The following is a 25,511-nucleotide window of genomic DNA, read 5'->3' on the forward strand; positions in this document are numbered from 1 at the left end:
ACAAAACTATGTTGAACATACTGTCACTCAGGGGCCACGTTAAAAAAGAAAAAACTGTATAAAATACAAACCCTGTTTCCATATGAGTTGGGAAATTGTGTTGGATAAACGGAATTGAATGATTTGCAAATCCTTTTCAACCCATATTCAATTGAATGCAGTACAAAGACGAGATATTTGATGTTCAAACTCAAAAACTTTATTTTTTTTTGCAAATAATAATTAACTTAGAATTTCATGGCTGCAACACGTGCCAAAGTAGTTGGGAAAGGGCATGTTCACCACTGTGTTACATCACATTTTCTTTTAACAACACTCAATAAACGTTTGGGAACTGAGGAAACTAATTGGTGAAGCTGTGAAAGTGGAATTCTTTCCCATTCTTGTTTTATGTAGAGCTTTAGTCGTTCAACAGTCCAGGGTCTCAGCTGTCGTATTTTACGCTTCATAATGTGAAACAAATTTTTGATGGGAGACATGTCTGGACTGCAGGCGGGCCAAGAAAGTACCCGCACTCTTTTACTACGAAGCCACGCTGTTGTAACATGTGGTTTGGCATTGTTTTGCTGAAATAAGCAGGGACGTCCATGATAATGTTGCTTGGATGACAACATATGTTGCTCCAAAACCTGTATGTACCTTTCAGCATTAATGGTGCCTTCACAGATGTGTAAGTTACACATGCCTTGGGCACTATTACACCCCCATACCATCACAGATGCTGGGTTTGAACTTTGCGCATATAACAATCCGGATGGTTATTTTCCTCTATGTTTCGGAGGACACCTCATCCACAGTTTCCAAATATAATTTGAAATGTGGACTCGTCAGACCACAGAACACCTTTCCACTTTGCATCAGTCCATCTTAGATGAGCTCGGGCCCAGCAAAGCCGGCGCCGTTCTTGGTATTGTTAATAAATGGCTTTTGCTTTGCATATTAGAGTTTTAACTTGCACTTACAGATGTAGCGACCAACTGTAGTTACTGACAGTGGTTTTATGAAGTGTTCCTGAGCCCATGTGGTGATATCCTTTACACACTGATGTTGGTTTTTGATACAGTACCGCCTGAGGGATCGGATCAAAGGTCTGTAATATCATCGCTTACGTGCAGTGATTTCTCCAGATTCTCTTAACCTTTTAATGATTTTACGGACCGTAGATGGTAAAATCCCAAAATTCCTTGCAATAGCTCGTTGAGAATTTTTGTTCTAAAACTGTTCGACATTTGCTTACAAATTGGTGACCCTCGCACCATCCTTGTTTGTAAATGACTTAGCATTTCATGGAAGCTGCTTTTATACCCAATCATGGCACCCACCTGTTCCCAATTAGCCTGCACACCTGGGGGATGTTCCAAATAAGTGTTTGATGAGCATTCCTCAACTTTATCAGTTTTTATTGCCACCTTTCCCAAATTCTTTGTCACGTGTTGCTGGCATCAAATTCTAAAGTTAATGATTATTTGCAATAAATAAATGTTTATCAGTTTTAACTTCAAATATGTTGTCTTTATAGCATATTCAATTGAATATGGGTTGAAAAGGATTTGCAAATCATTGTATTCCGTTTATATTTACATCTAACACAATATCCCAACTCATATTGAAACAGGGTTTGTAATACAAAACATATATACCATATATACCAGATATCCATCCATCCATTTTCTACCGCTTATTCCCCTTTGGGGTCACGGGGGCGCTGGTGCCTATCTCAGCTACAATCAGTCGGAAGGCGGTGTACACCCTGGACAAGTACAAGTACAACCATTTACAAGTCGCCACCTCATCGCCGGGCCAACTCAGATAGACAGACAACATTCACACATTCACACTCACATTCACACACTAGGGCCAATTTTTAGTGTTGCCAAGTAACCTTTCCCCAGGTGCATGTCTTTGGAAGTGGGAGGAAGCCGGAGTACCCAGAGGGAACCCACGCATTCACGGGGAGGACATGCAAACTCAAAACAGAAAGATCCCGAGCCTGGGATTGAACCCTGACTACTCAGGACCTTCGTATTGTGAGGCAGACGCACTAACCCCTCTGCGACCCTGAAGCCCCATATATCTATATCTATGTGTACAGTATATATACGCATATATATATATATATATATATATATATATATATATATATATATATATATATATATATGTCTTGATTGGATGTGTCATTTCAACATGCCGCCACAGACGGAAACACCTCCTAGGTAACACATGAGCCAATCACCACACCCTACGCCTGCCTGTACCCACCCACTCTGTGCTCTAAATAAACCATTGTATGTGAATGCTTCCATTAAAATCTCCTGATGATTGAGGGAACCCCTCATGAAACAGATCTGTAGAGATGAAGTAGTCTTGTGATTTTTTTCCCACACCTACATATATATATATATATATATATATATATATATATATATATATATATATATATACACTGTCCATCCATCCATTTTCTACCGCTTATTCCCTTTTGGGGTCGCGGGGGGCGCTGGCACACTGTATATATAGAAATACATATATACACACATACATATGTAAATATACACACACACATATACGTATATATATATATATATATATATATATATATATATATATATATATACACAAACACACACACAGGTACTGTTCATATTATTAGAATATCATGAAAAAGTTTATTTATTTCAGTAATTATATTCAGAATGTGAAACTTACATATTATATCAATTCATTACACACATAGTGATATATTGGAAATGTTTATTTCTTTAAATTTTGATGATTAGTACTGACAATTACTGAAAATCCCAAATTCAGTATCTCAGAAAATTAGAATATTAGTTACGACTAGTACCAAAAAATATTTTTTTTTAAATGTGGGCCAACTGAAAAGTATGAACATGGAAAGTTTCAGCATGTACGGCAATCAATACTTAGTTGCAGCTCCTTTTGCCTGAATTGCTGCAGCAATACGGCGTGGCATGGAGTCCACCAGTCTGTTGCACTCAGGTGTTATGAGAGCCCAGGTTGCTTTAATAGTGGCCTTCAGCATTGTTGGCTCTGGCATCTGGCATCTCGCATCTTCCGCTTCACAATACCCCATAGGTTTTCTATGGGGTTAAGGTCAGGTGAGTCTGCAGAACAATCAAAAACAGGGATACCATGGTCCTTAAACCAGGTACTGGTAGATTTGGCACTGTGTGCAGGTGCCGAGTCGTGTTGGAAAATGAAATCTTCACCTCCATAAAATTGGTCCGCGGCAGGCAGCATAAAGTGTTCTAAAACTTCCTGGTAGACTGCTGCATTGACCCTAGACCTCAGGAAACACAGTGGACCAACACCAGCAGATGACATGGCACCCCAGACCATTAGCGATTGTGGAAATTTGTCACTGGACTTCAGGCAACGTGGATTCTGTGCCTCTCCTGTCTTCCTCCGGACTCTGGGACCTTGATTTCCAAAGGAGATACAAAATGTACTTTCATCTGAAAACATAACTTTGGACCACTCAGCAGCAGTCCAGTCCTTTTTGTCTTGAGCCCAGGTGAGACGCTCTTGACGTTGTCTCTTATTCAAGAGTGGCTTTACACAAGGAATGCGACAGCTGAAGCCCATATCTTGCATACGTCGGTGCGTGGTGGTTCTTTAAGCACCGACTCCAGCTGCAGTCCACTCTTTGTGGATCTCCCCCACATTATTGAATCAGTTTTGTTTGACAATCCTCTTCAGGCCGCGGTTATCCCTCTTGCTTGTACACTTTTTTCTACCACATCTTTGTCTTCCCTTCGCCTCTCTATTAATGTGCTTGGACACAGAGCTCTGGGAACATCCAACCTCTTTGGCAATGACCTTTTGTGTCTTGCCCTCCTTCTTTAAAGTATCAATGGTCATCTTTTGGACAGTTGTCAAGTCAGCAGTCTTCCCCATGATTGTGTGTCATACAGAATCAAAACGAGAGACCATTTAAAGGCTTTTCCAGGTGTTTTGAGTTAGTTAGCTAATTAGAGTGTGGCACCAGGTGTCTTCAATATCTGACCTTTTCACCATATTCTAATTTTCTGAGACGTTGAATTTAGGGTTTTTATTGGTGGTCAGCTATAATCATCTCCTTTTTGGCAAAAAACACTTGAAATGTATCAGTCTGTTTGGAATGAATGTATACATTCTACAAGTCTGACTTTCTAAATGGAATTAATGAAATAAATCAACTTTTTCATGATATTCTAATAATATGACCAGCACCTGTATATATATATATATATATATATATATATTAGAGATGCACGGTTTGCAGTCTCATCCGCGCAGTCCGCGGGTAAACCGCGGGTCGGGCGGTTGACATGACGAAAAAATTGATTTTAATTAGATTTGGGCGGGTGGCGGTTGAACCATCCGGAAACATTTGATATACATGGTTCTGGGATCGGTATCCTTTGCCATTCAAAGAGCCATTTTAGACCCGTGTCATAAAGCGAGGAAGTCAATAGGAGACGCTATTATTCTCCTGAATGACTGCCGGCAGTCACCCAGATATTAATTATTAGTGTGTGCTATGAAGCCATTGGCTTTGTCACCTTCTACATCATACACGATCTGCTTGTCTGTTTATCATTGTTGTTTAATTTGGTTTCACAATATGGCACATGTTTATGACCGTGTTGGCGATGTTTATACGTCCACCCTAAGTGATACATGTATGGTTGTTGAGTAAGAATCCCCTTCATTCAACTGTACATGGAATGTTCAAAAGCAACATGGTTATTTAAATAGATTATAATCATATAGAATGGCACCTTTTCTCAACATCTTATTTGAGACCTTTATCAGCCCTTTCAACCTTTACCACCCCTTCCAACGCTTAAAAGGATTGAGATGGGTGAGCTCAACCTTAGAGTGCGGAAAATACGGTAAACAAAACACTGCGTGGACTTCCGAATTTTGCGCCCTGATTTCAATGCATAACAAGACAAAAAGTGCATGTGGGGGGAGATGGGGCCAGCGTTGTCTGCAGGAGCAAAGGTCACAGCCTCTGTCCATGTTCCTGAGGACAGAGCACCATCAGACAGGGGCGTGGCAGTGCTGACGGCGAGACACAGCTGGCAGATGATTAGATTTCACAGGTGGTACGTGTTAATCTAATCATCTGTTGTCTTTAACAGTAAGCGGCTGACAGCAGGAGGGGAGAGAGGATACGGATGTGGCTGAAAAGTCATGTCCTGCTGGAGAGAGAACTTTATTTAAAACCTTGTGATTATTAAAACCTTGTTAAAACCTGCACGCTGGGATCCTGTGCCGTGTCTGACAGTGAGACTGTCAGTCCCGTTTCAGCGAATTGGCATGGACCTCGTCGGACCATTTCACCCAAGCACCAAGGGATATCGCTTTGCGTTAGTCCTGGTGGTTTACGCAACGCGCTATCCCGAAGCAGTGCAGCTGCGCCCCATCTCTGCAAAGAGTGTTGCGCAGGTGCTGTTTCAGGTCACCTCCCAAGTCGGAACCCCGAAAGAGATTCTGATGAACCAGGGCACGTCATTTATGTCACGCACGTTAAAAGGAGCTGTACGGATTATTGGGGGTCGAATCCATTCGGACCAGCGTCTACCACCCGCAGACCGACGGGTTGGTAGAGCGGTTGAATAGAACCTTGAAATTAAGGATCCGGAAGTTTGTGCATGAGGTCAAACCAAATTGGCATAAATAGTTTGATTCTCTGTTATTTGCAGTGCGGGAGGTTCCTCAGGCCTCCACGGGGTTTTCCCCATTTGAATTGTTGTTCGGCAAGAAAGCGCGCGGTGTTCTGGGCCTAATTAAAGAAAGTTGGGAGGACGGTCCAAACCCCAGTAAATATGAAGTTCAATACGTCATGGATTTGAGAGCAAAACTCAAAACTCCCACATTGGGACACTTGTCACTTGAGAATTTGCTCTGAGCCCAAGAACATCAGCAACGCCTGTATAAAAAGGGGAGGCAACTCAGACAATTCTCACAGGGAGCGAAAGTACTTGTATTAGTCCCAACATCCAGCTCCAAATTACTCGCCAAGTGGCAAGGACTACAGATACGCGTGGCTTGCGGTCTCATCCGCGGAGTAAGCGGATAAACCGCGGGTCAGGCGGTTGACATGACGAAAAAATTTATTTTAATTAAATTCGGGCGGGTGGCGGTTGAACCATCCGGAAATATTTGATATACATGGTTCTGGGATTGGTATCCTTTGCCATTCAAAGAGCCATTTAAGACCCGTGTCATAGAGCGAAAAAGACAATAGGAGATGCTATTATTCTCTCGAATGACTGCCGGCAGTCACCCAGATAATAAGTATTACGGCGTGCTAGGAAGCCATTGGCTTTGTCGCCTTCTACAATATGTATGATCTGCTTGTCAGTCCAGCATCATGTTGTGTGTGGCTTCCGCAGCAACACGCACACGACTGCAAGGCCTAGTGGGTGACACAGAGTACACTAATGGTTGTGATATAAACAATTTTAACACTCTTAGTAATATGCGCCACGCTTTAAAGCCACACCAATTAAGAACGACAAACACATTTCGGGAGAACATCCTCACAGTAACACAACATAAACGCAACACAACAAATACCCAGAATCCTTTGTAATCATGACACTTCCTGACTATTTTATACACCCCGCTAGCAGCAAACCCCGCCCCCCGATGCGTCGGTAAGGTGGGCGGGGTTGGGGGCGCAAAATATATTCAGGGGTTTGTCACAGATACAAAGGATTCTGGGTATTTGTTGTGTTGCGTTTATGATGTTTTACTGTGAGGATGTTCTCCCGAAATGTGTTTGTCAATCTTGTATTGTGTGGCTTCACAGCGTGGCGCATATTAGTAAGTGTTAAAGTTCTTTATATCACAACCATCAGTGTACTTTGTATCACCCAGTATGCCTTTTAATCTTGTACATGTGACTGCGGAAGCTGCACACAACATGTTGCCGGACTAACAATCGGTTCGTACATGTTGTTGAAGATGTGTAAGGCAATGGCTTCGCAGCACGCTCATATTCTTGTCATCATGATTAACGCTATTGGATAGTCGCATGAACGTTAGCGGCTCCAACTGTCTTCATTACTCTGTGAAACAGGTTTAAACAGCTCTGTGAGTGGTAAAGGCGGCCGACCTCTGATGTATTTCAGCAGGCAGATAAAATGTTGGTTCGGGTGAACGGCGGGTGGATGACGACTTTGGTGATGCGGATGATATAATTGACTATCCGCGCATCTTTAACAAGGACCCATTGTGGTCACATGACGAGTGGGTGATGTTGATTACGAGGTCAGGCGGTCTGAACGGAGCGGGGCAACACAAATCTACCACCTCAAACTTCTAAAAATATGGAAGGAGGCGGTGCCTATCTCCATGGTGACTGCGATAGTGGCGAGCGAAGAGCTGGACCTGGAGGTTCCCCCCTCCACATGGCCCTCCCCTCTCCGCTGTGATAGCCACTTCACGCCATCACAGAGAGCAGATGTGGCCATGTTGCAGCAGGGTTTTGCTGACGTGTTCTCCCCCGTCAGGCCGCACAAACCTCACCCAGCATCACAAATGGGACCAGCCCAGGCGTGACTGTAAGGTCTCGGCCCTGTAGGCTACCCAAACACAAGCGCAAAGTAGTTCGGAGGAATTAAAAACCATGCTGGAATTGGGAGTGATGGAAGAGTCACACAGTGCATGGTGCAGCTCTATAGTTCTGGTAGGGAAAAAAGATGGGTCTCTGCGGTTCTGTGTGGACTACCGCAAGGTGAAGGATGTGTCACATTTTAGTGGGCAGGGGATGGTGGGGTGGGGGTAGAAAAGTAGGCCCGGCCGGACGATGTCCCAGCCTAAGTCTGGCGGTGGAGGTATGTGGGGAGAGATGGAGCCAACGCTGTCTGCAGGCGCAAAGATCACCGTCTCTGTTCATGGTGCTGAGGACAGAGCACTATTAGACGGGGGAGTGGCAGTGCTCACGGCGAGACACAGCTGGCAGATGATTAGATTTCACAGGTGGTACATGTTAATCTAATCATCTGTTGTCCTTAACAGTAAGCGGCCGGGAGCAGGAGGGGAGAGAGGATACAGACGTGGCTGAAAAGTCTCGTTCTGCTGGAGAGAGAACTTTAATTAAAACCTTGTGATTATTAAAACCTGCACGCTGGGCTCCTGTGCCGTGTCTGACAGTGAGACTGCGAGGAAGCAACTTCCACAGTGCGTTAACACCAACACCAATATATATATATATATATATATATATATATATTAGGCCTGGGCAAGTTAAAATGTTAAATTCGGGTTAACCCATCAATCTATTAACGCCGACAATTATTTTATCGCTCATTTGCGTTTGTTGTTTCTATGCTTTTATTTTGTTAACGCCTATTGCTGGCTCATGCGGAAAAGGAAAGAGAACGCGGAAGAAAACAAAACAAGCATGGAGGAGAAGGGTAACTCAACAGAACTTTTACGGGGTCATTTTCATTAAAAAGTACTTCCAGGCGGCGGATTTGACAGAAGAAAAGTCGTTTGTAGCCACTGCCAAGCTGCATTTTCTTATCACCCTAAATGGAAGCACACTGTTGATGCGAGCAAACCCTTCAACAAAGCAAAAAGTGGAGCCAGGCTTTGGCAGACTATGTTAAATGCAGCGTACAGGAGAAGTATTGATAAACGAGACCAAGAGAAGCTAACAAATGCCCTAGCGAAGTGGATAACTACAGACTGTAGGCCCATTAGTGTTGTGGAAGACGCCGGCCAATCGCAACAAGTGACAGCACATATGAGGCGCCATCAAGACGCACCATCGCACGAAGAATACACAAGTTGTATGAAAAGGAGAGGGCTGTAAAAGTGACAACTTTACAACGTGCAGCTGTAGTTGCTCTCAGTGGGGACTACTGGACATCAATCGGTAAGCATAATTACCTGGGAGTTCTAGTGCATTATATTGATGAAAAGTGGGTGCTGTATTCACATGCTCTGTCTATCATGAAAACAGAGGAGAGGCATTATGCTGAAATATGCGCGGGGCACTTCACTTAAGTTATACATTGTTAAAAATGTGTTTGCATGGTAAATGTTATGGCACTTTAATTCATAGGGCAGTACATTTAAAATTAAGTTCTAAGAATGAACAAACTGCACCGAGTTGAGTGAGATTCTCTGAAGCAACTCCATTATAAACATGGACTTTACATTCTAGTCCCCTGTAAAGGAAATCCAAGCAGTGAAGTGTTTTGTGCTTCACCCTTTCTTTTCTTTCTCCCTGATAAAAGAAAATGCTTCTGCTGTTACCTCAAAAATTGCCTGTTTGGATGTTAGGATTGTGGCTCAGGAATTTGTATGTAGAATTGTAGATTATAATTATTTTCCATAACAAACAGGATAACTTAAATACCCTGGTAGTGGCAATAAGCTTGAATGTTTGTATTTACATTTTTTGAGTAGATTTTCGTATAATATGCTATTTAACTGCTACTGTTTACCAAGTTCTGATTTAAATTGTGTTTGCACAACAAATGTTTTGGCGCTTTTGTTCATATGGGATAATATTCCAATAAAGGTGCACTACACACTACTTTTGAATTCATTATTGGGTTTTTCGTATACAATGCAGTTAATTGTGATTGATCGGAGAAATAGTGCGATTAATTCTGATTAAAATTTTTTATTGTTGCCCAACCCTAATATATATATATCCATCCATTTTCTGCCGCTTATTCCCTTTTGGGGTTGCGGGGGCACTGGCGCCAATCTCAGCTACAATTGGGCGGAAGGCGGCGTTCACTCTGGACATGTCGCCACCTCATTGCAGGGTCTACACAGATAGACAGACAACATTCACACTCACATCCACACACTACGGCATATATATATATATATATATATATATATATAAATAAATATATATACACACACACACACACATATATATATATATATATATATATATATGTAAATAGGTATACACATACACACATATATATATATATAAAAGTACACATGCACACGCACACACACATATACAGTATATACACTGAACAAAAATACAATAGCAACACTTTTGTTTTTTCTCCCATTTTCCATGGGTTGAACTCAAAGATCTAAAACTTTTACTATATACACAAAAGACTTACTCCTCTCAAATATTGTTCACAAATATGTCTAAATCTGTGTTAGTGAGCAATTCTTTCTTGCCAAGATATTCCATCCCACCTTACAGGTGTTGCATATCAAGATGCTGATTAAACAAAATGATTAATGTGCAGGTGTGTCTTAGGCTGCCGTCAATGAAAGGGCACTTCGAAAAAGTTTAGCTTTTTTTGCAGAGTTGATCAGGTTGTTGATTGTGGCCTGTGGAATAATGGTCCACTCTTCAATGGCTGTGCGAAGTTGCTGGATAATGGCAGGAACTGGAGCATGCTGTCGTAAACACCGATCAACATCATCCCAAATATGCTCAATAGGTGACATGTTCGACGAGTATGCTGGCCATGCAAGAACTGGGATGTTTTCAGCTTCCAAGAATTGTGTACAGATCCTTGCAACATGGGGCTGTGCATTGTCATGCTGCAACATGATGCGATTGTCTAGGGTGAATGGCACAAAGATGGGCCTCATGATCTTGTTGAGGTATCTCTGTGCATTCAAAATAACCTCAATAAAATGCACCTGTGTTCATTGTCCATAACATAACACCACCCTAACCACGGGCCACTCGATTCACAATGTTGAAATCAGCAAACCATTCTCCTACACGATGCAACACACGCTGTCTAACATCTGCCCTGAACAGTGAAAACCGTGATCCATCGGTGAAGAGAACACCTCTTTACATGCCAGACGCCATCAAACATAAGCATTTGCCCACCCAAGTCGGTTACGACGACGTTGAGGCCGACGAGCATGCAGATGAGCTTCCTTAAGATGGTTTCTTACAGTTTGTGCAGAAATTCTCTGGGTATGCTAACCAATTGTTGCAGCAGCTGGAGGGTGGCTGGTCTCAGACCATCATGGAGGTGCACCTGCTGGATGTGGAGGTCCTGGGATGGTGTGGTTATACGTGATCTGCTGTTGTGAGGCCGGTTGGCTCTACTGCCAAATTGTCTAAAAAGTCCTTGGAAGTGGCTTATGGTAGAGGAATAAACATTTAATTCACGGGCAACAGCTCTTTTGGACATTCCTGCCGTCAGCATGCCAACTGCACGCTCCCTCAAAACTTGTGACTTCTGTGGCATTGTGCTGTGTGGTAAAAGCACATTTCAAAGTGGCCTTTTACTGTGGGCTGCCAAAGTCATCCTAGTGCAATAATCATGTTTTTTAATTAGCATCTTAATATGCCACACCTGTGAAGTGGAATGGATTATATTGGCAAAGAAGAAATGCTCACCAATACAAATTTAGACAGATTTGTGAAGAATATTTGAGAGGATAAATTGAGACAAAAACAAGTGCGGCGTATGAAAAGCGATAAAAAGATTGAATATATGATCAGAAATTCCTACTTTGTGTAAATTGATGTAAAACAGTGAGGCATTAAACCAATAAAACGTGATAAGTTTTATTGGTTTAAGTCCTAGCAAACGTGCACACACGCAGCTAATCGGAATGGGTACCGTTTATATTTCAACTAATACGGTACCAATTCCCGGTACTCAACATTAACAAATTTTCGGTACTTTTGTGTAAATCAATAAAAAACGTTTTTGATAATAACATCAACATTTTCATTTCAACATTAAAAAATAAGCTGATTATGGTAATCGCTGTCCAGTTGTTAACTTGTTTTAATATCATGTTTCTGAGTCTCATTTTCAAGTCTGACATCAAGTTGCAATTACAAGTGCAAGGCCAAAACGTTAAATGGCAGTAGTGTGTAGTTTATGGTGTCAGTTCAGTCTTTGCTGAATCTAGTCTTATGTTGCGCCCTAAAGAGTGCCAATACTGTAAGTATTCTACTTATTACACCTGCTGTTTGGTGGTAACGTGCATCTTAGTTGTAGTTTTCATTGATAAATTTGTATGTGTTAATATTGCTAATACTAATTAGTAACATTTCAATATCAAACCCAATGTATATTAGCATTAAGCCAATGTTTTTTGTTTTTTTTTGGAAAAGTGGAGCGTTTTTTTGAGTCAAATATTTTGTTGGCAGTGAAATTTGCTAAATTGCTAAATTACTACAGATCATTTGCTGCTGGAGTAGTCGTCAGGAGCCGAAGTGCAAAAAGCCGGCTGAGTTGGAAACCAGGCATGACGTCACATACAACCAAGGTACTGTAAAAAGGCACCGTTGGAGTTAATAAAAAAATGGTGCACGATGGGACCGGCAGGTCGGTGCCAAAAAAGTACTGGCTTCGGTACTCATCCCTAATCAGTGACTGTGGTGCAATCGCTCCTCTCCAGTTACAGTTAGAAGGTTTAGACCTTGTTAGCTGTGAAAACTCCTCCTAGTAGTAAGTTATTACCTGGTAGAAAGGTTCCAGCCACATGTTTTGAAGGTTGGGTGGGTTATTTTCATCGACGTTCACGGTGGAACAATACTGCAGCGATGTCCAGTCATTCATATGGCTGTAGGCCTCCATTGCCGCTATTTCCCAGAAGTCTTTCTCAGAGTCAGTAGGTTCACCGTCAGTCCATTCTTTCTTGTTCAGAGCCTGGTTGGAGTGTTAGATATAAAACCAAAAATTAAAAAAGCTTGTTAGAGACAACATTTGTCACTTTGATGCTGCAACGAATCCATAAGAAATACAAAATTCAACATCAGGCCTTCCAGACTGTACCTCATCATACAGTTTAGCAGCTTGAGCAAAGTCAGAACTGGCTTCAGCTTGCAGAGCAGCACTGGTGACTGACTTGGTCCCCACTTTACCAGCAAAGATTCCCCGGACAACATCATAATCTTCCAACGCTCTGTAAAGCCTGCAAGAAAAAGTAGAGAATGTGTTACTTCTCATGTTCTTTCATAAGTAAAAAGAAGCTATTCAACGTACAATATTTATTTACACACAAACACACACATTTAGTGACGTTGTATACATTATAATATCAAGTAGCAGTGACTACTACATTTATCGATGTAATTCATTAAATACCTGAGTTTAGTAAACCCTCTTCAAAAATTGTTCATACAATTTAATCCACTACAACACATTTGAATCAAAAGCATCATATCATGTTTGACCTTGTATGCTAGACACAGCAGGACTTGGGCCATATTCACATTGAAGGGTCGATTGTCCAATTGGGATCTTTTTAGTGGCCGTTCATGTAACAAAGAAAAAATGCGATGTCTAATGTGAACACAATCTGTCCAACATGCGGACATGACATCGCACGCAGTGCAGTGTTTACAGAAGTAAACATAGCCTCAGCATTTGGGGAAAAAAATCAGAATTGACCTGCAGTGTAAACAAAACCTTGTAGAGTGCGGGGATGAAGAAGTGGATGATATTCATTTAAAAATATTTTGATGTTATTTAAGTTGCAAGCATACCTTATGTTACGAGTCTTTCCACCACTAAAGCTCCAATTTTGTTGTTCTTTGAACCTGTTTCACTGCAATAATGACAATAAAACTCTATTTTAAAGTAATGTTTGTCACAGTGCTGTATGAGCAATTCAGAGTTATTTTATTAAACGTTGTTGTTCCTGCTGCGTTTACACAAGAAACAAACATAATGTAACGTCTATGTAGTAATTAAGAGGATGAGAAAGTGATCGGTGCTCAATTTCTTTATTGTGCAATATCCATTAATACCTGCCAGAACCACACCAAAACAACTACAAAACCAGTATTAAGCATAATTTGGTCACCATAACCACGGCAAAATAAAACACAGTTTTTCCACAACTGTCACTTTTCTCTCCACTCCAGTGACTCTCTCCCAACTGCTACTGACGCATTCACGGCCACGCAGTCGGTCAACCTAACACAAACACCACACGTCATTAGAATGTGTTCTGATTAGACAGTTAAGATTCTTGTTTTAACGGCGCTCAGGGATTAACGGAACTAAAAAACTAAGTGCGCAGGCAAATTAACCTTTAAAAATAAGTCCTACCTTTTAGCAGCTTACCCGGCGATGCAGCCCAGCTACAGCGCCAGTCCACATCACAATATAGTGCAGCCACACGCGCCCATATGACGGACATTTATTTATGAAACTATTAAGAAGCTGCAGAAGCTGTTTGGCGTATTACAGTTTGTTCTGTCTATAAATTTGATGATCAAGCATTTGGTACACAAACACATTGTTTGTATGGAGAAGCTATCAATGGTGTGTTTGACGCAGAAGAGGCTGGAAGGCGATACCAGTCAAATCCACTCTCTAAGGTAAATGCTGTACATTATTGAAACATTACTTCATAAAATTACTGTACTTGTACTACATTCTACTGTACTGTTTTCCACACAATATTTCATTCAAAGGGGACCTCTTGAAGAACGGCAGTGAAATTGTGGTACCTTGCAAGATGGACCCATTTGTTGGTATCTGGAGGTATTTTTTGTCGTCCTCTTGATCTTTTACTGGGTGGTTCATCCTGGATGCTAGTGTGCATCAGACCTTCTTCCAACAGCAGGATACCTGACGGCTGCTGGAGACTTGCACTGCTGGTGGAGCTGATGTGTGCTGGATCGATGTGCAGCAGGTCCACGTGCTGGTAGCACATGTCCTACAGGAGTTAAAGGATTCAGGTCAGGATGTGGCAAAGTGATCATCCGAGTCCTGAGACGGGTTTGACAATGATATTATAAAATGACAACATAAAAATGGAATGGTTTAGATGTTAGACACAAAAATATATCTCCTTTATTGAGCTGATACAGGGAAAGTCAAACTACAAAGAGTTTGATAGGTGAGAAATCCAACATGCTAGCATTAATTAGACTTATTCTGTGCCAAGCGGTTGTCATTTCACGGAATTACACGTTTGAAATGATAATGAAAATATAGAATAAAGTGCGTCCCCTGACAGCTCAATACAAGATGTTTAATTGTGTTCTTAAATATGGGACAATTTAGAATTTAAATTGACGGTTGGCAACCTTTGTCCTAAATAACAAAATACCAACACAATAGAACATACACGGACAAGAAATCAGTCACAGGGGGCTACAAGAATCCCTCATCACTTCACTCTGTCACAAGTTCTTTCAGCACATTTTTTTGGGTCTCAATTAAGTGTTCAATGTATTACAGTGCAGTATTTTGTCTTATTTCCTGTTATGTTGTGGTGATTACCATATAGATTCACCAAGCGGGACTTCCGTTTCCATGCTGATGGAGCCATTGTTTACATGTCTTTCATGTTTAGTGGCGATTGTAAGTGTTGATGCACCTTAATCTTGGACTTTTGCCTAGTTAATAACATCTCCACTATAGTGACCCTTTGATGTCAGTGATATCAAAGGAAAAGACAGAGAAAAACAGTGAGACTTGACAACACTCAATTTTATCGGAACTAATGTTGACTATCAGACTTGACCAAATTTTGACACAACATCAAACACCCATGGTTTCAGCATAATGAAGTTCAGGTCTAACTTTGAGGAATTATCTAGGATGCAATGACGTGTTTCCACCAGAGGTAGGTAGTAACGCACTACATTTACTCTGTTACATCTACTTGAGTAACTTTTGGGATAAATTGTACTTCTAAGAGTAGTTTTAATGCAACATACTTTTACTTTTACTTGAGTATTTTTATAGAGAAGAAATGCTACTAATACCCTGCTCCATGAATCTACATTCAGCTTGCTACTCACTACTGATTTTTATCGATCTGTTAACACACGTTCTTTTTGTTTTGGTTTGTCAGACATACCTTCAAAATAAGATCTATCGCTTTCCTGCGTGTCACCAATCAAATGCAGTCACTGGTGACGTTTGACTCCGTTTCACCAATCAAACAGAGCCAGGCGGTCACATGATTAACTGCCCAAAAAGTTTCAGCGGCAAACAACAACAACAATGGCAGAGACAACAACGAACGCAAACACCCCTGGCCTCACATAAAATCGATGTTCACGCTTCAGACAACCAAAAAAACAGTTATGTAAGGTGTTGTCATATGTGTCTCCCCAAACAAGTGGACATTTCAGCTTACATGAATTCAACGTCAAATTTGAGGAAGCACATCGCGGTAACGTTACCCGCACTCCTTTACTACGAAGCCACGCTGTTGTGAAGTGTGAAGTGAAGTGAATTATATTTATATAGCGCTTTTCTCAAGTGACTCAAAGCGCTTTACATAGTGACACCCAATATCTAAGTTACATTTAAACCAGTGTGGGTGGCACTGGGAGCAGGTGGGTAAAGTGTCTTGCCCAAGGACACAACGGCAGTAAGTAGGACGGCACAAGCGGGAATCGAACTTGCAACCCTCAAGTTGCTAGCCCGGCCACTCTACCAACCGAGCTATGTAACACGCGGCTTGGCATTGTCTTGTTGAAATAAACAGGGCGTCCATGAAAAAGACGGCGCTTAGATGGCAGCATATGTTGTTCCAAAACCTGTACGTACCTTTCAGCATTAATGGTGCCTTCGCAGATGTGTAATTTACCCATGCCTTGGGCACTAATGCACCACCATACCATCACAAATGCTGGCTTTTGAACTTTGCGTCAATAAAAGTCTGGAGCGTTCGCTTCCCCTTTGGTCCGGATGACACAATGTCGAAGATTTCCAAAAACAATTTGAAATGTGGACTTGTCAGACTACAGAACACTTTGCCACTTTGCATCAGTCCATCTTAGATGATCTCGGGCTCAGGGAAGCCGGTGGCGTTTCTGGATGTTGTTGATAAATGGCTTTTGCTTTGCATAGTAGAATTTTAACTTGCACTTACAGATGTAGCGACGAACTGTATTTAGTGACAATGGTTTTCTGAAGTGTTCCTGAGCCCATGTGGGGATATCCTTTAGAGATTGATGTCGGTTTTTGATACATTGCCGTCTGAGGGATCGAAGGTCACGGTCATTCAATGTTGGTTTCCGGCCATGCCGCTTAAGTGGAGTGATTTCTCCAGATTCTCTGAACCTTTTGATGATATTATGGACCGTAGATGTTGAAATCTCTAAATTTCTTGCAATTGCTCTTTAAGAAACGTTCTTCTTCTTAAACTGTTCGACTATTTGCTCACGCAGTTGTGGACAAAGGGGTGTACCTCGCCCCATCCTTTCTTGTGAAAGACTGAGCATTTTTTGGGAATCTGTTTTTATACCCAATCATGGCACCCACCTGTTCCCAATTAGCCTGCACATCTGGGGGATGTTCCAAATAAGTGTTTGATGAGCATTCCTCAACTTTATTAGTATTTATTGTCACCTTTCCCAACTTTTTTGTCACGTGTTGCTGGCATCAAACTCTAAAGTTAATGATTATTTGCAAAAAGAAAATGTCTATCTTTGAACATCAAATATGTTGTCTTTGTAGCATATTCCACTGAATATGGGTTGACAGTGATTTGCAAATCATTGTATTGCGTTTATATTTAGATCTAACACAATTTCCCAACTCATATGGAAACTGGGTTTGTATTTTGCTTCATTTATCAAGGACAAATAGATAAATTTGATGTGATAAACAATGGAATACTTTGTATCACACTGAGTGGAAGTTGTTGAAGTTGTAATACTTCGAATAGGCTGACTCAAGTCTACATAAGCGGTTCTGGACGTAAGCAGATGTCAACATGAAAAAAATTGCACGGAACAGGAAGTCAGTGTGTGTACGTTTTGTGTTTCTTTCGTCACTTTTTACTGCCTATCGATAATGATGAAGTCAACAAATATCAACATGAATGTACAATTTTGGATAGAAATGACCTCTTTGGCTCTTATATGTCAACATAAGCGGTTGACCATTTATATCGACATCGACTTAAACGCTTCAATGATGAGTTGGTCAACAGATATAAACTGAGTTAAGTTAAGCACGTTCCAAAGAGACTTTAAAGTATTTTGAAAGTAATACGAATATAAATGGTTGATGATTAACATACTTGCACACACGCTATAAATGGTGGGAAGCAGAGTGTACTCTTGCCCAGGAATTTGTTCATGGTGCATCGAAGGTCCTCTTTGATTTCTGCTGCCTGCTGTCTGCTTTTGTGAGATTCCATTTCCTGCAGGATGCCACTAAAGAGGGAGCTGAACAAGTGTTTGGCCAGAATGGGATCTCTCTAAGGAAGGAACAGAAGATCGTCACATAACTTGCTGCAAGTACATCATTGGTAGGCTCACCTGTGCAACTGCTTGAAGAGGAACAATGAGATTGCTATAAGGAATTTGTATGTCTGGAAAGTCTCCTACTCTGTAGTTCCGATACAAAGTCACCTGAGCCTCCTTTCGCAGCCTCTCATCAGCTTTTTTTTCCTGCACACCGCCACAGAGAAATTGATCTTGTGAAAATTACAATACAGGGATGACTTAAAAGTTGTATTTCTAAATGGTAAATGGGTTTTACTTGTATAGTGTTTTTCTACCTTCAATGTACTCAAAGCGCTTTCACACTATTTCCACATTAACCCATTCACACAGACATTCACACACTGATGGCGGGAGCTGCCATGCAAGGCGTTAACCAGGACCATCAGGAGCAAGGGTGAAGTGTCTTGCTTAAGGACACAACGGATGTGGTGAGGTTGGTAGAAGGTGGGGACTGAACCAGGAACTCTCATGTTGCTGGCATGGCCACTCTCCCAACTGCGCCACGCCATCCGTCCCCTTTTGTATTTATATTGTTTATTTTGTCCACAATAAACATTAGTGTTTACCCTAATGCAACAACACACCCACATACATATACACATTAGTTGTATTTTACCAAATGTAATCACATCCATTAAACATTAACACGTTTATTTTGACTTTTTGGCTCATTTAATGTCTTTCTAGTGATTTTTACAATGAAAGTGTGTGAAATGTATTTGTAGAGGAGCAATCACACTACAATTAGCTTGCATGGGCACATGCATGAGTTTGTCTCAGGAAGGGCTGAAACGATTCATCGATTAAATCCATTAGAAAAAGGCTTTGACTTATATTTTGTTGATTCAATTAATAGTTTAATGAGATTTGAAAAGGCTAACTAACTACTTTATAAGAATAAACGTTACTACTTACAACAAAAATAATCGGAATACGCTCAAGGAATAATTTTACATGTGGATCAAAAGTTTCTCTAAGTCCAAACCCCCTGTGATCATAGGTTACATCACTGAGGATGTGTCCAGTTGCACCATTGCTTTTCTGGGACAACCAGTAACTACCAGGAACAGTTTGGTTGACCACCAAGTACAGATTGGTGACAGCTGGAGAGACGCAAAGACGGCACCGGGGCAGTGAGGGGTAGCTTCCCGAGCTGCACCTTCTCAGAGGAAGGAACCCACAGCAAGCTACGAATCGACCTACAGGAAATATACCCCCAGGGATTCCCGAGAGGGGGGGCGGAAAAGAATCCCACTGGATGGATCAAAGGCTGACACCACATGGCAATGGAAACACGACGACGACTATGGAATGCATATGTGGGAAGGTATGCAAGAACCGACATGGCCTGCGGATCCACCAGGCCAGGATGGAGTCACCCCACAGTGCCCGGAGCCTCCAGTTGATGCAACCACCAGATGCACACAGAACATCAGAACATCGTCAGGTAAAGTGGCCCCAAGCTACCAAGGAGAAAGAGTGGCTCCAGTTTGATGAAGATGCTGATACCATCTTGGAAACAACAGCAAAAGGGGAAGCTGATCGACACCTCAAGACGACGACCACGATCATCGTCAGCCTCGCTGCAGAGAGGTTTGGACTTGAGGAGAAGCGGGCAGCAAAGCCCCCCTACATCATGAACAATAGAGCGAGTAAAATCGATCAGCTAAGGCAGGAACTGAAGTGTTTAAGACAGCAGTTCAAGGTTGCAAGTGAAGAGGATAGGGGGCCTCTTGCAGAGCTATTTTGTATAATCCGCAAGAAGCTGATGACTTTGAGGAGAGCCGAGTGGCATAGGAGGAGGAGGAAGGAAAGGTCCAGGAGGAGAGCTGCCTTTCTGGCGAATCCATTCGGAGTCACAAAACAGCTGCTACGACAGAAGCGAATCGGTAAACTGGCCTGCTCCAAAGCTGAGGTCGACCACCACCTCAAGCAAACTTACAGCGATGGATGTAGAGAGCAAGACCTAGGCCCCTGCAGGTCCTTGATCAATCCACCAACACCAACGCTTGACTGGAAGGAGATCCAGGAGGTGGTCCGAAGGGCAAGGACGTGCTCTGCTCCAGGGCCCAGTGGAGTACCTTACAAGGTTTTTAAGAACTGTCCAAGACTACTCCACAGACTCTGAAAAATCCTGAAGGTGGTCTGGAGGAGGGGAAAGGTAGCAGACCAGTGGAGACAGGCAGAGGATGTGTGGATCCCAAAGGAGGAGAAGTCTCAGAACATCAATCAGTTCTCAATCATCTCGTTGCTGAGTGTTGAGGGGAAGATCTTCTTCAGTCTCATGGCCAGAAGACTGACAGACTACCTCCTGAAGAACTCCTACATTGATACATCAGTCCAGAAAGAGGGATCCCAGAGGTATCTGGATGTCTGGAGCACACAGACGTGGTCACTCAGCTCATCAGGGAAGCCAGGGAGAACAAGGGGGACTTGGCTGTTCTGTGGCTGGACCTCGTAAATGCCTATGGATCCATACCTTACAAGCTGGTCGAAGAGGCACTGAATCGGCATCACATTCCAAAGAAGTTCAGAGACCTCATTCTGGACTACAATGCCAACTTCCATCTAAGAGTCTCCTCCGGAAAAACAACTTCCGACTGGCACAGGCTTGAAAAGGGAATTATCACTGGCTGTACAATCTCAGTCATCCTCTTTGCACTCGCCATGAACATGCTGGTGAAGTCTGCGGAAGTTCAGTGCAGAGGGCCCCTCTCCAGGTCTGGAGTCCGACAGCCACCCATGCAAGCTTTCATGGATGACTTGATAGTGACTACTACATCTGTCCCAGGTTGCAGGTGGATATTGAATGGCCTTCAGGAGATGATTTCCTGGGCTCCAATTAACTTCAAGCCGGCCAAGTCGAGGTCCCTAGTGCTAAAGAAAGGGAAGGTTACTGGCAGGTTCTGCTTCTCACTTGGCACCGCCAATCATGGCACCCACCTCGCCGAGGAACCTGTGCAGAGCTTGGGTAAGGTGTTTAATTGCAGCCTGAGAGACGCAGCCTCCACAAAGTTGACCAACTAAGACCTGGAGACCTGGCTGAACGTGGTGGGTAAGTCTGCCCTTCCTGGCAAGTTCAAGGCCTGGATTACCAGCACGGGATTCTCCCTTGGATCCTCTGGCCCCTCATGGTGTACGAAGTCCCCATTTCAACGGTGGAGGCTTTCAGATGAGGGTCAGTAGCTTCCTGCACAGGTGGCTAGGTCTGCCGCGAAGCCTGAGGAGCATTGCTCTATACGGGCACAATAACATGCTGAAGCTCCCCATCAGCAGCCTGAGCGAGGACTTCATGGAGACACGGTCCAGGGAGCTCCTACAATATTGGGAGTCCAGTGACCCAAAGATTGCACAGGCTGGGATTGAAGTCAGGACGGGGCGGAAATGGAGAGATGTCGAGGCTGTGGATGTCGCAGAGGCAAGGCTACGGCAAAAGGTGTTGGTGGGAACAGTGGCGCAGGGAAGATCTGGCTTAGGTAGCAGAAAAACACTTCGCTGTGATAAGGCGCAGGGGAAAGAGAAGAGGTCACTGATCCTCGAGGAGGTGTGAGCAGGAGTTGAGGAAAGGCGAGCCTGCCATATAGCGGGAATGCGGCAACAGGGCGCCTGGACGAGATGGGAACAAGCAGCAGAGTGTAAGGTCAGATGGACCGAGCTCTGGAAAGCCGAACCACATTGGATAAAGTTCTTGATCCAGGCGGTCTACAACGTGCTGCCAAGTCCATCCAACCTCTTCATCTGGGGAAAGGTGGAGACACCAGGGTGCCCCCTCTGCCAGAGGAGAGGAACCTTGGAGCACATCTTAAGCTATTATCCAAAAGCCCTGGGTGAAGAGCAGTACCGCTGACAACATGACCAGGGCCTGAAAGCCATAGCTGATACCATCTGCAGGGGAGTCAGTCACAGCAAGAGCCTCCGCCCAGTGAAGAGCACCGCTTTCATCAGAGCTGGGGAGAAGTCAACACCAGCTGCCCGGAACACCTCTTCTGGTCTGTTGGCAACAGCACGCGACTGGGAGCTGTCAGTTGATCTAGGAAAGCAGTTGAAGTTCCCTGACGTGGTTGCTAAAACAACACTAAGGCCAGATATTGTGCTCACCTCAGTGGCCTCCAAGCAGGTAATCCTCCTGGAGCTCACAGTGCCTTGGGAGGACAGTATGGAGGAGGCCAATGAGGGGAAGAGCGCAAAGTACTCTCAGCTTGTGGAGGAGTGTTGGAGCAATGGGTGGCGAGCGATGTGCCGGCCCGTTGAAGTGGGATGTCGAGGGTTTGTGGGCAAATCTCTCTGCAGGGCCTACAGAATGCTTGGCATCACAGGGGCCAGCCAGCAAAGGGCCATGAAGTTAGCCACAGATGCAGCAGAAGTGGCATCAAGGTGGCTGTGGATCAGGAGGGGAGAGGCGTGGCATGTGGGGTAGTAATGCTACCTGGACACAGGCTGGGGCCTGATTAACCCTAGCTGGGTCGCCTAGGGGAGGGGGTCTTATTGTTGAAAGGATCGAAACCCCTTGTGATCCCAGGTTACATCACAGAGGATTTGTCCAGTTGCACCATTGGTGTATTTAAAAAGTCTAAGTCAACACATGTTATCTAACCGTAAAACACTGAGGCAACTTTAAGCACTTATTTTCTAAAAATAGCAGTATAAACTGGTATTTGGACTAAAAACGCAGCAGTATCAGTTTTGGTCGACACCACCCAGCCCTACTATCAAGTGCGTTTAATGTGATTACTCGATTAATCACTCAAACTAATCAATAGATTACTTAATTCCTTAAATAATCAATAGCTGCGTGCTTCAAATTCAACTGGAGAGGAGTAATCAGACCACAGTTGGCTATGTGCATATGTGTGATAGCCATCCCACCCAAAAGCAGTAAACTTAGAGGAAAAGGTAAATATGTACAGTGCAGTGGTAACTGTTTATGTTGATGCCACTCAGGCTGGCTGCATACCTCAAATTTAACTGAGGAGCAATCACACCGCAGTGTGCATGTGTGTCATTGATAGCCAGCTCCCCCAAAGCTGTAAATTTAGAGGAAACTTGAATATGTACAATACAGTGGTAACTGTTTTGTGTCGAGCCCCTCAGACAGGCTGACTGATCGCATGCAGATGAGTAATTGCATTATAAAATTACACATCTTAATTTGGGATTTTTGCACTAATTTGGGGTCTTTCTATGATAAAGGTTTATGAAATGTATCTGTGGAGGAGCGATTGCAAAAATACTTGGCTATGGTGCATGTGCGTATGCGCACACATTCTTATGTCGGTGCATCAATTACATCCAAATATTCCCCTCCTCGACCCATAGATAAGTATAGGAGTGATCACATGACACATGCATGTGCATATGAGCCCATAATGACATAAACACTGTTCATAATTCATGCCTTCTAAAATACAACTACAATGAACAATTTGAAAATATATACCAAACTTATACTTAAACGTTAACTATGTAGAAGAACATCAATATTTTGTAGTGTCTTTATCACCTTCAGTCGTTTTTGTTTTTGGACTTCTTTTCGTGCAAAAAACAGACTCTCCTCTTCGGCCTTGAGGAATCTGCGTCTTAATTGAAGGATTTTTTGACGTTTCTCGTTCTCTGCTGCGTAGAAAATCCATCAGAGTGGAATTGTTAGGTGTTCTATGACTGTAACATTTCAGAAGTAACAGAAGAAACTTACCTCTAGTGTTACTATCCACCTCATCCGTTGATATAGTGAGGCGCCTGCGACCAAAATCTTCACCCACTGTTCGTCTTGCTGCTCTCTTGTCAAACACCAACAATGACGACTCAGACACAGAATACTCTGACAGTGTGCCCACGCTGCTGCCAGTCAGCCAGTTAAATGCGGAGCGCTGACCTGAAAGTCAAATGAATAGAATGTAGAAAATTGACAAGTCAATCAAATGTGTTGAAAATACTACAATACTGATATGTGAGCAGTACTTGGTGCTTGTGTTTGGCTGAAGTCAAGTGTGGTCTGAGTCGCTCGCAGCTTTGCATTCAGAGTTCCCGACTGGAATGATGCCACACTTTCAGGGCCTTGAGACATTTGGGTTTCAGCAAACATTGGAGTCATTACAGTACTCCTGAAGCGCCAGTTGGAATCAATTAAATAATCCTAAAGAGAGTAAAAAGAACACACTTGTAATTGGTATTGTTTGTATGTATGTATGTAAGAATATGTTCACCTGTTCACCAGCAGTGCTTATATATTCATGAACTACTTTATTAAGGAGAAGTGAAGTGAATTATATTTATATAGCGCTTTTTCTCTAGTGACTCAAAGCGCTTTACATAGTAAAACCTGATATCTATTTTTTTTTTTTTACATTTAAACCAGTGTGGGTGGCACTGGGAGCAGGTGGGTAAAGTGTCTTGCCCAAGGACACAACGGCAGTGACTAGGATGGCGGAGGCGGGGATCGAACTTGCAACCCTAAAGTTGCTGGCACGGCTGCTCTACCAACCGAGCTATACTGCCCCACGACTTCCTTTTTCTTATACTGTATGCTATGTCATTAAAGAGTGAACAAAGTGTTCAAGTGATTAACAAGATGAACATCCTGATTGTTTTTGGATCAACTTCTTCTACTAGTTCCTTCATGGTGTTTCCTCTGCAGATTGCTTTAGTAGTGTTCAAAGCACAGTGAATGTGGCAGGAAAACACCGAACTGTTCCTTGTCTTCCAAGCTTTTGGTTACCAAGCCAGGAACAGTAAGCGTTATATCCTGTTCTCGTTGTCCTCCCGCTTCTTCGACAGTAGAGTCTGCCTAGTCAGTTTGCAAATAAATTTTTTTCTGCTTTGAAATGAAATCACTTTGTTGAAAAAAATGTTTGACGGTGGAGCCCCCCGCAACCCCAAAGGGAATAAGCGGTAGAAAATGGATGGATGAATGGTATTAACTAAAGGGGGGAAAAGTGTTACAGCTATGAATCCAGTAGAGGGTGCTATCACACAAGGGAAATTGTTTAACATTTTCCAGCAGGAAGATGCTCTGACAAGACTTGATTTTAAATACACTATGTGTACTAGATATGGAATGGTTTATGAAAAAAAAAGTGTCCTGCTGGGATTCTATGGAGCGTGGAGCGTGTTCATGAAGTTCTGATTATACACATGTGGATGTGAGGTGAAGTAGAGCCATAAGATTTCTGTATTAATGGCTCAGAATTGGCAGAAAACTGAATGTACCCTACTCCATCCATCCATCCATCTTCTTCCGCTTATCCGAGGTCGGGTCGCGGGGGCAGCAGCCTAAGCAGGGAAGCCCAGACTTCCCTCTCCCCAGCCA

The 25,511-nt window shown here is 42.8% G+C and overlaps 1 protein-coding gene across 1 annotated transcript in view; it reads right to left on the minus strand.

The window, feature by feature from the left end:
- The window catches only part of prkdc (protein kinase, DNA-activated, catalytic subunit), a 154,511-nt gene that overhangs the window by 36,677 nt on the left and 92,323 nt on the right, over positions 1–25,511 (minus strand). The window contains exons 58-65 of the mRNA XM_061922138.1: positions 24,164–24,338; positions 23,898–24,077; positions 23,706–23,818; positions 18,239–18,370; positions 17,998–18,177; positions 14,459–14,667; positions 12,774–12,912; positions 12,459–12,647 (exon numbers count right to left, since the gene is read on the minus strand). Coding sequence (XP_061778122.1) covers positions 12,459–12,647; positions 12,774–12,912; positions 14,459–14,667; positions 17,998–18,177; positions 18,239–18,370; positions 23,706–23,818; positions 23,898–24,077; positions 24,164–24,338 — 1,317 coding nt within the window. The remainder of the gene's footprint in view (positions 1–12,458; positions 12,648–12,773; positions 12,913–14,458; positions 14,668–17,997; positions 18,178–18,238; positions 18,371–23,705; positions 23,819–23,897; positions 24,078–24,163; positions 24,339–25,511) is intronic.

Source organism: Nerophis ophidion, linkage group LG15 (genome assembly GCF_033978795.1).
Source record: "Nerophis ophidion isolate RoL-2023_Sa linkage group LG15, RoL_Noph_v1.0, whole genome shotgun sequence".
Taxonomy (NCBI): domain Eukaryota; kingdom Metazoa; phylum Chordata; class Actinopteri; order Syngnathiformes; family Syngnathidae; genus Nerophis; species Nerophis ophidion.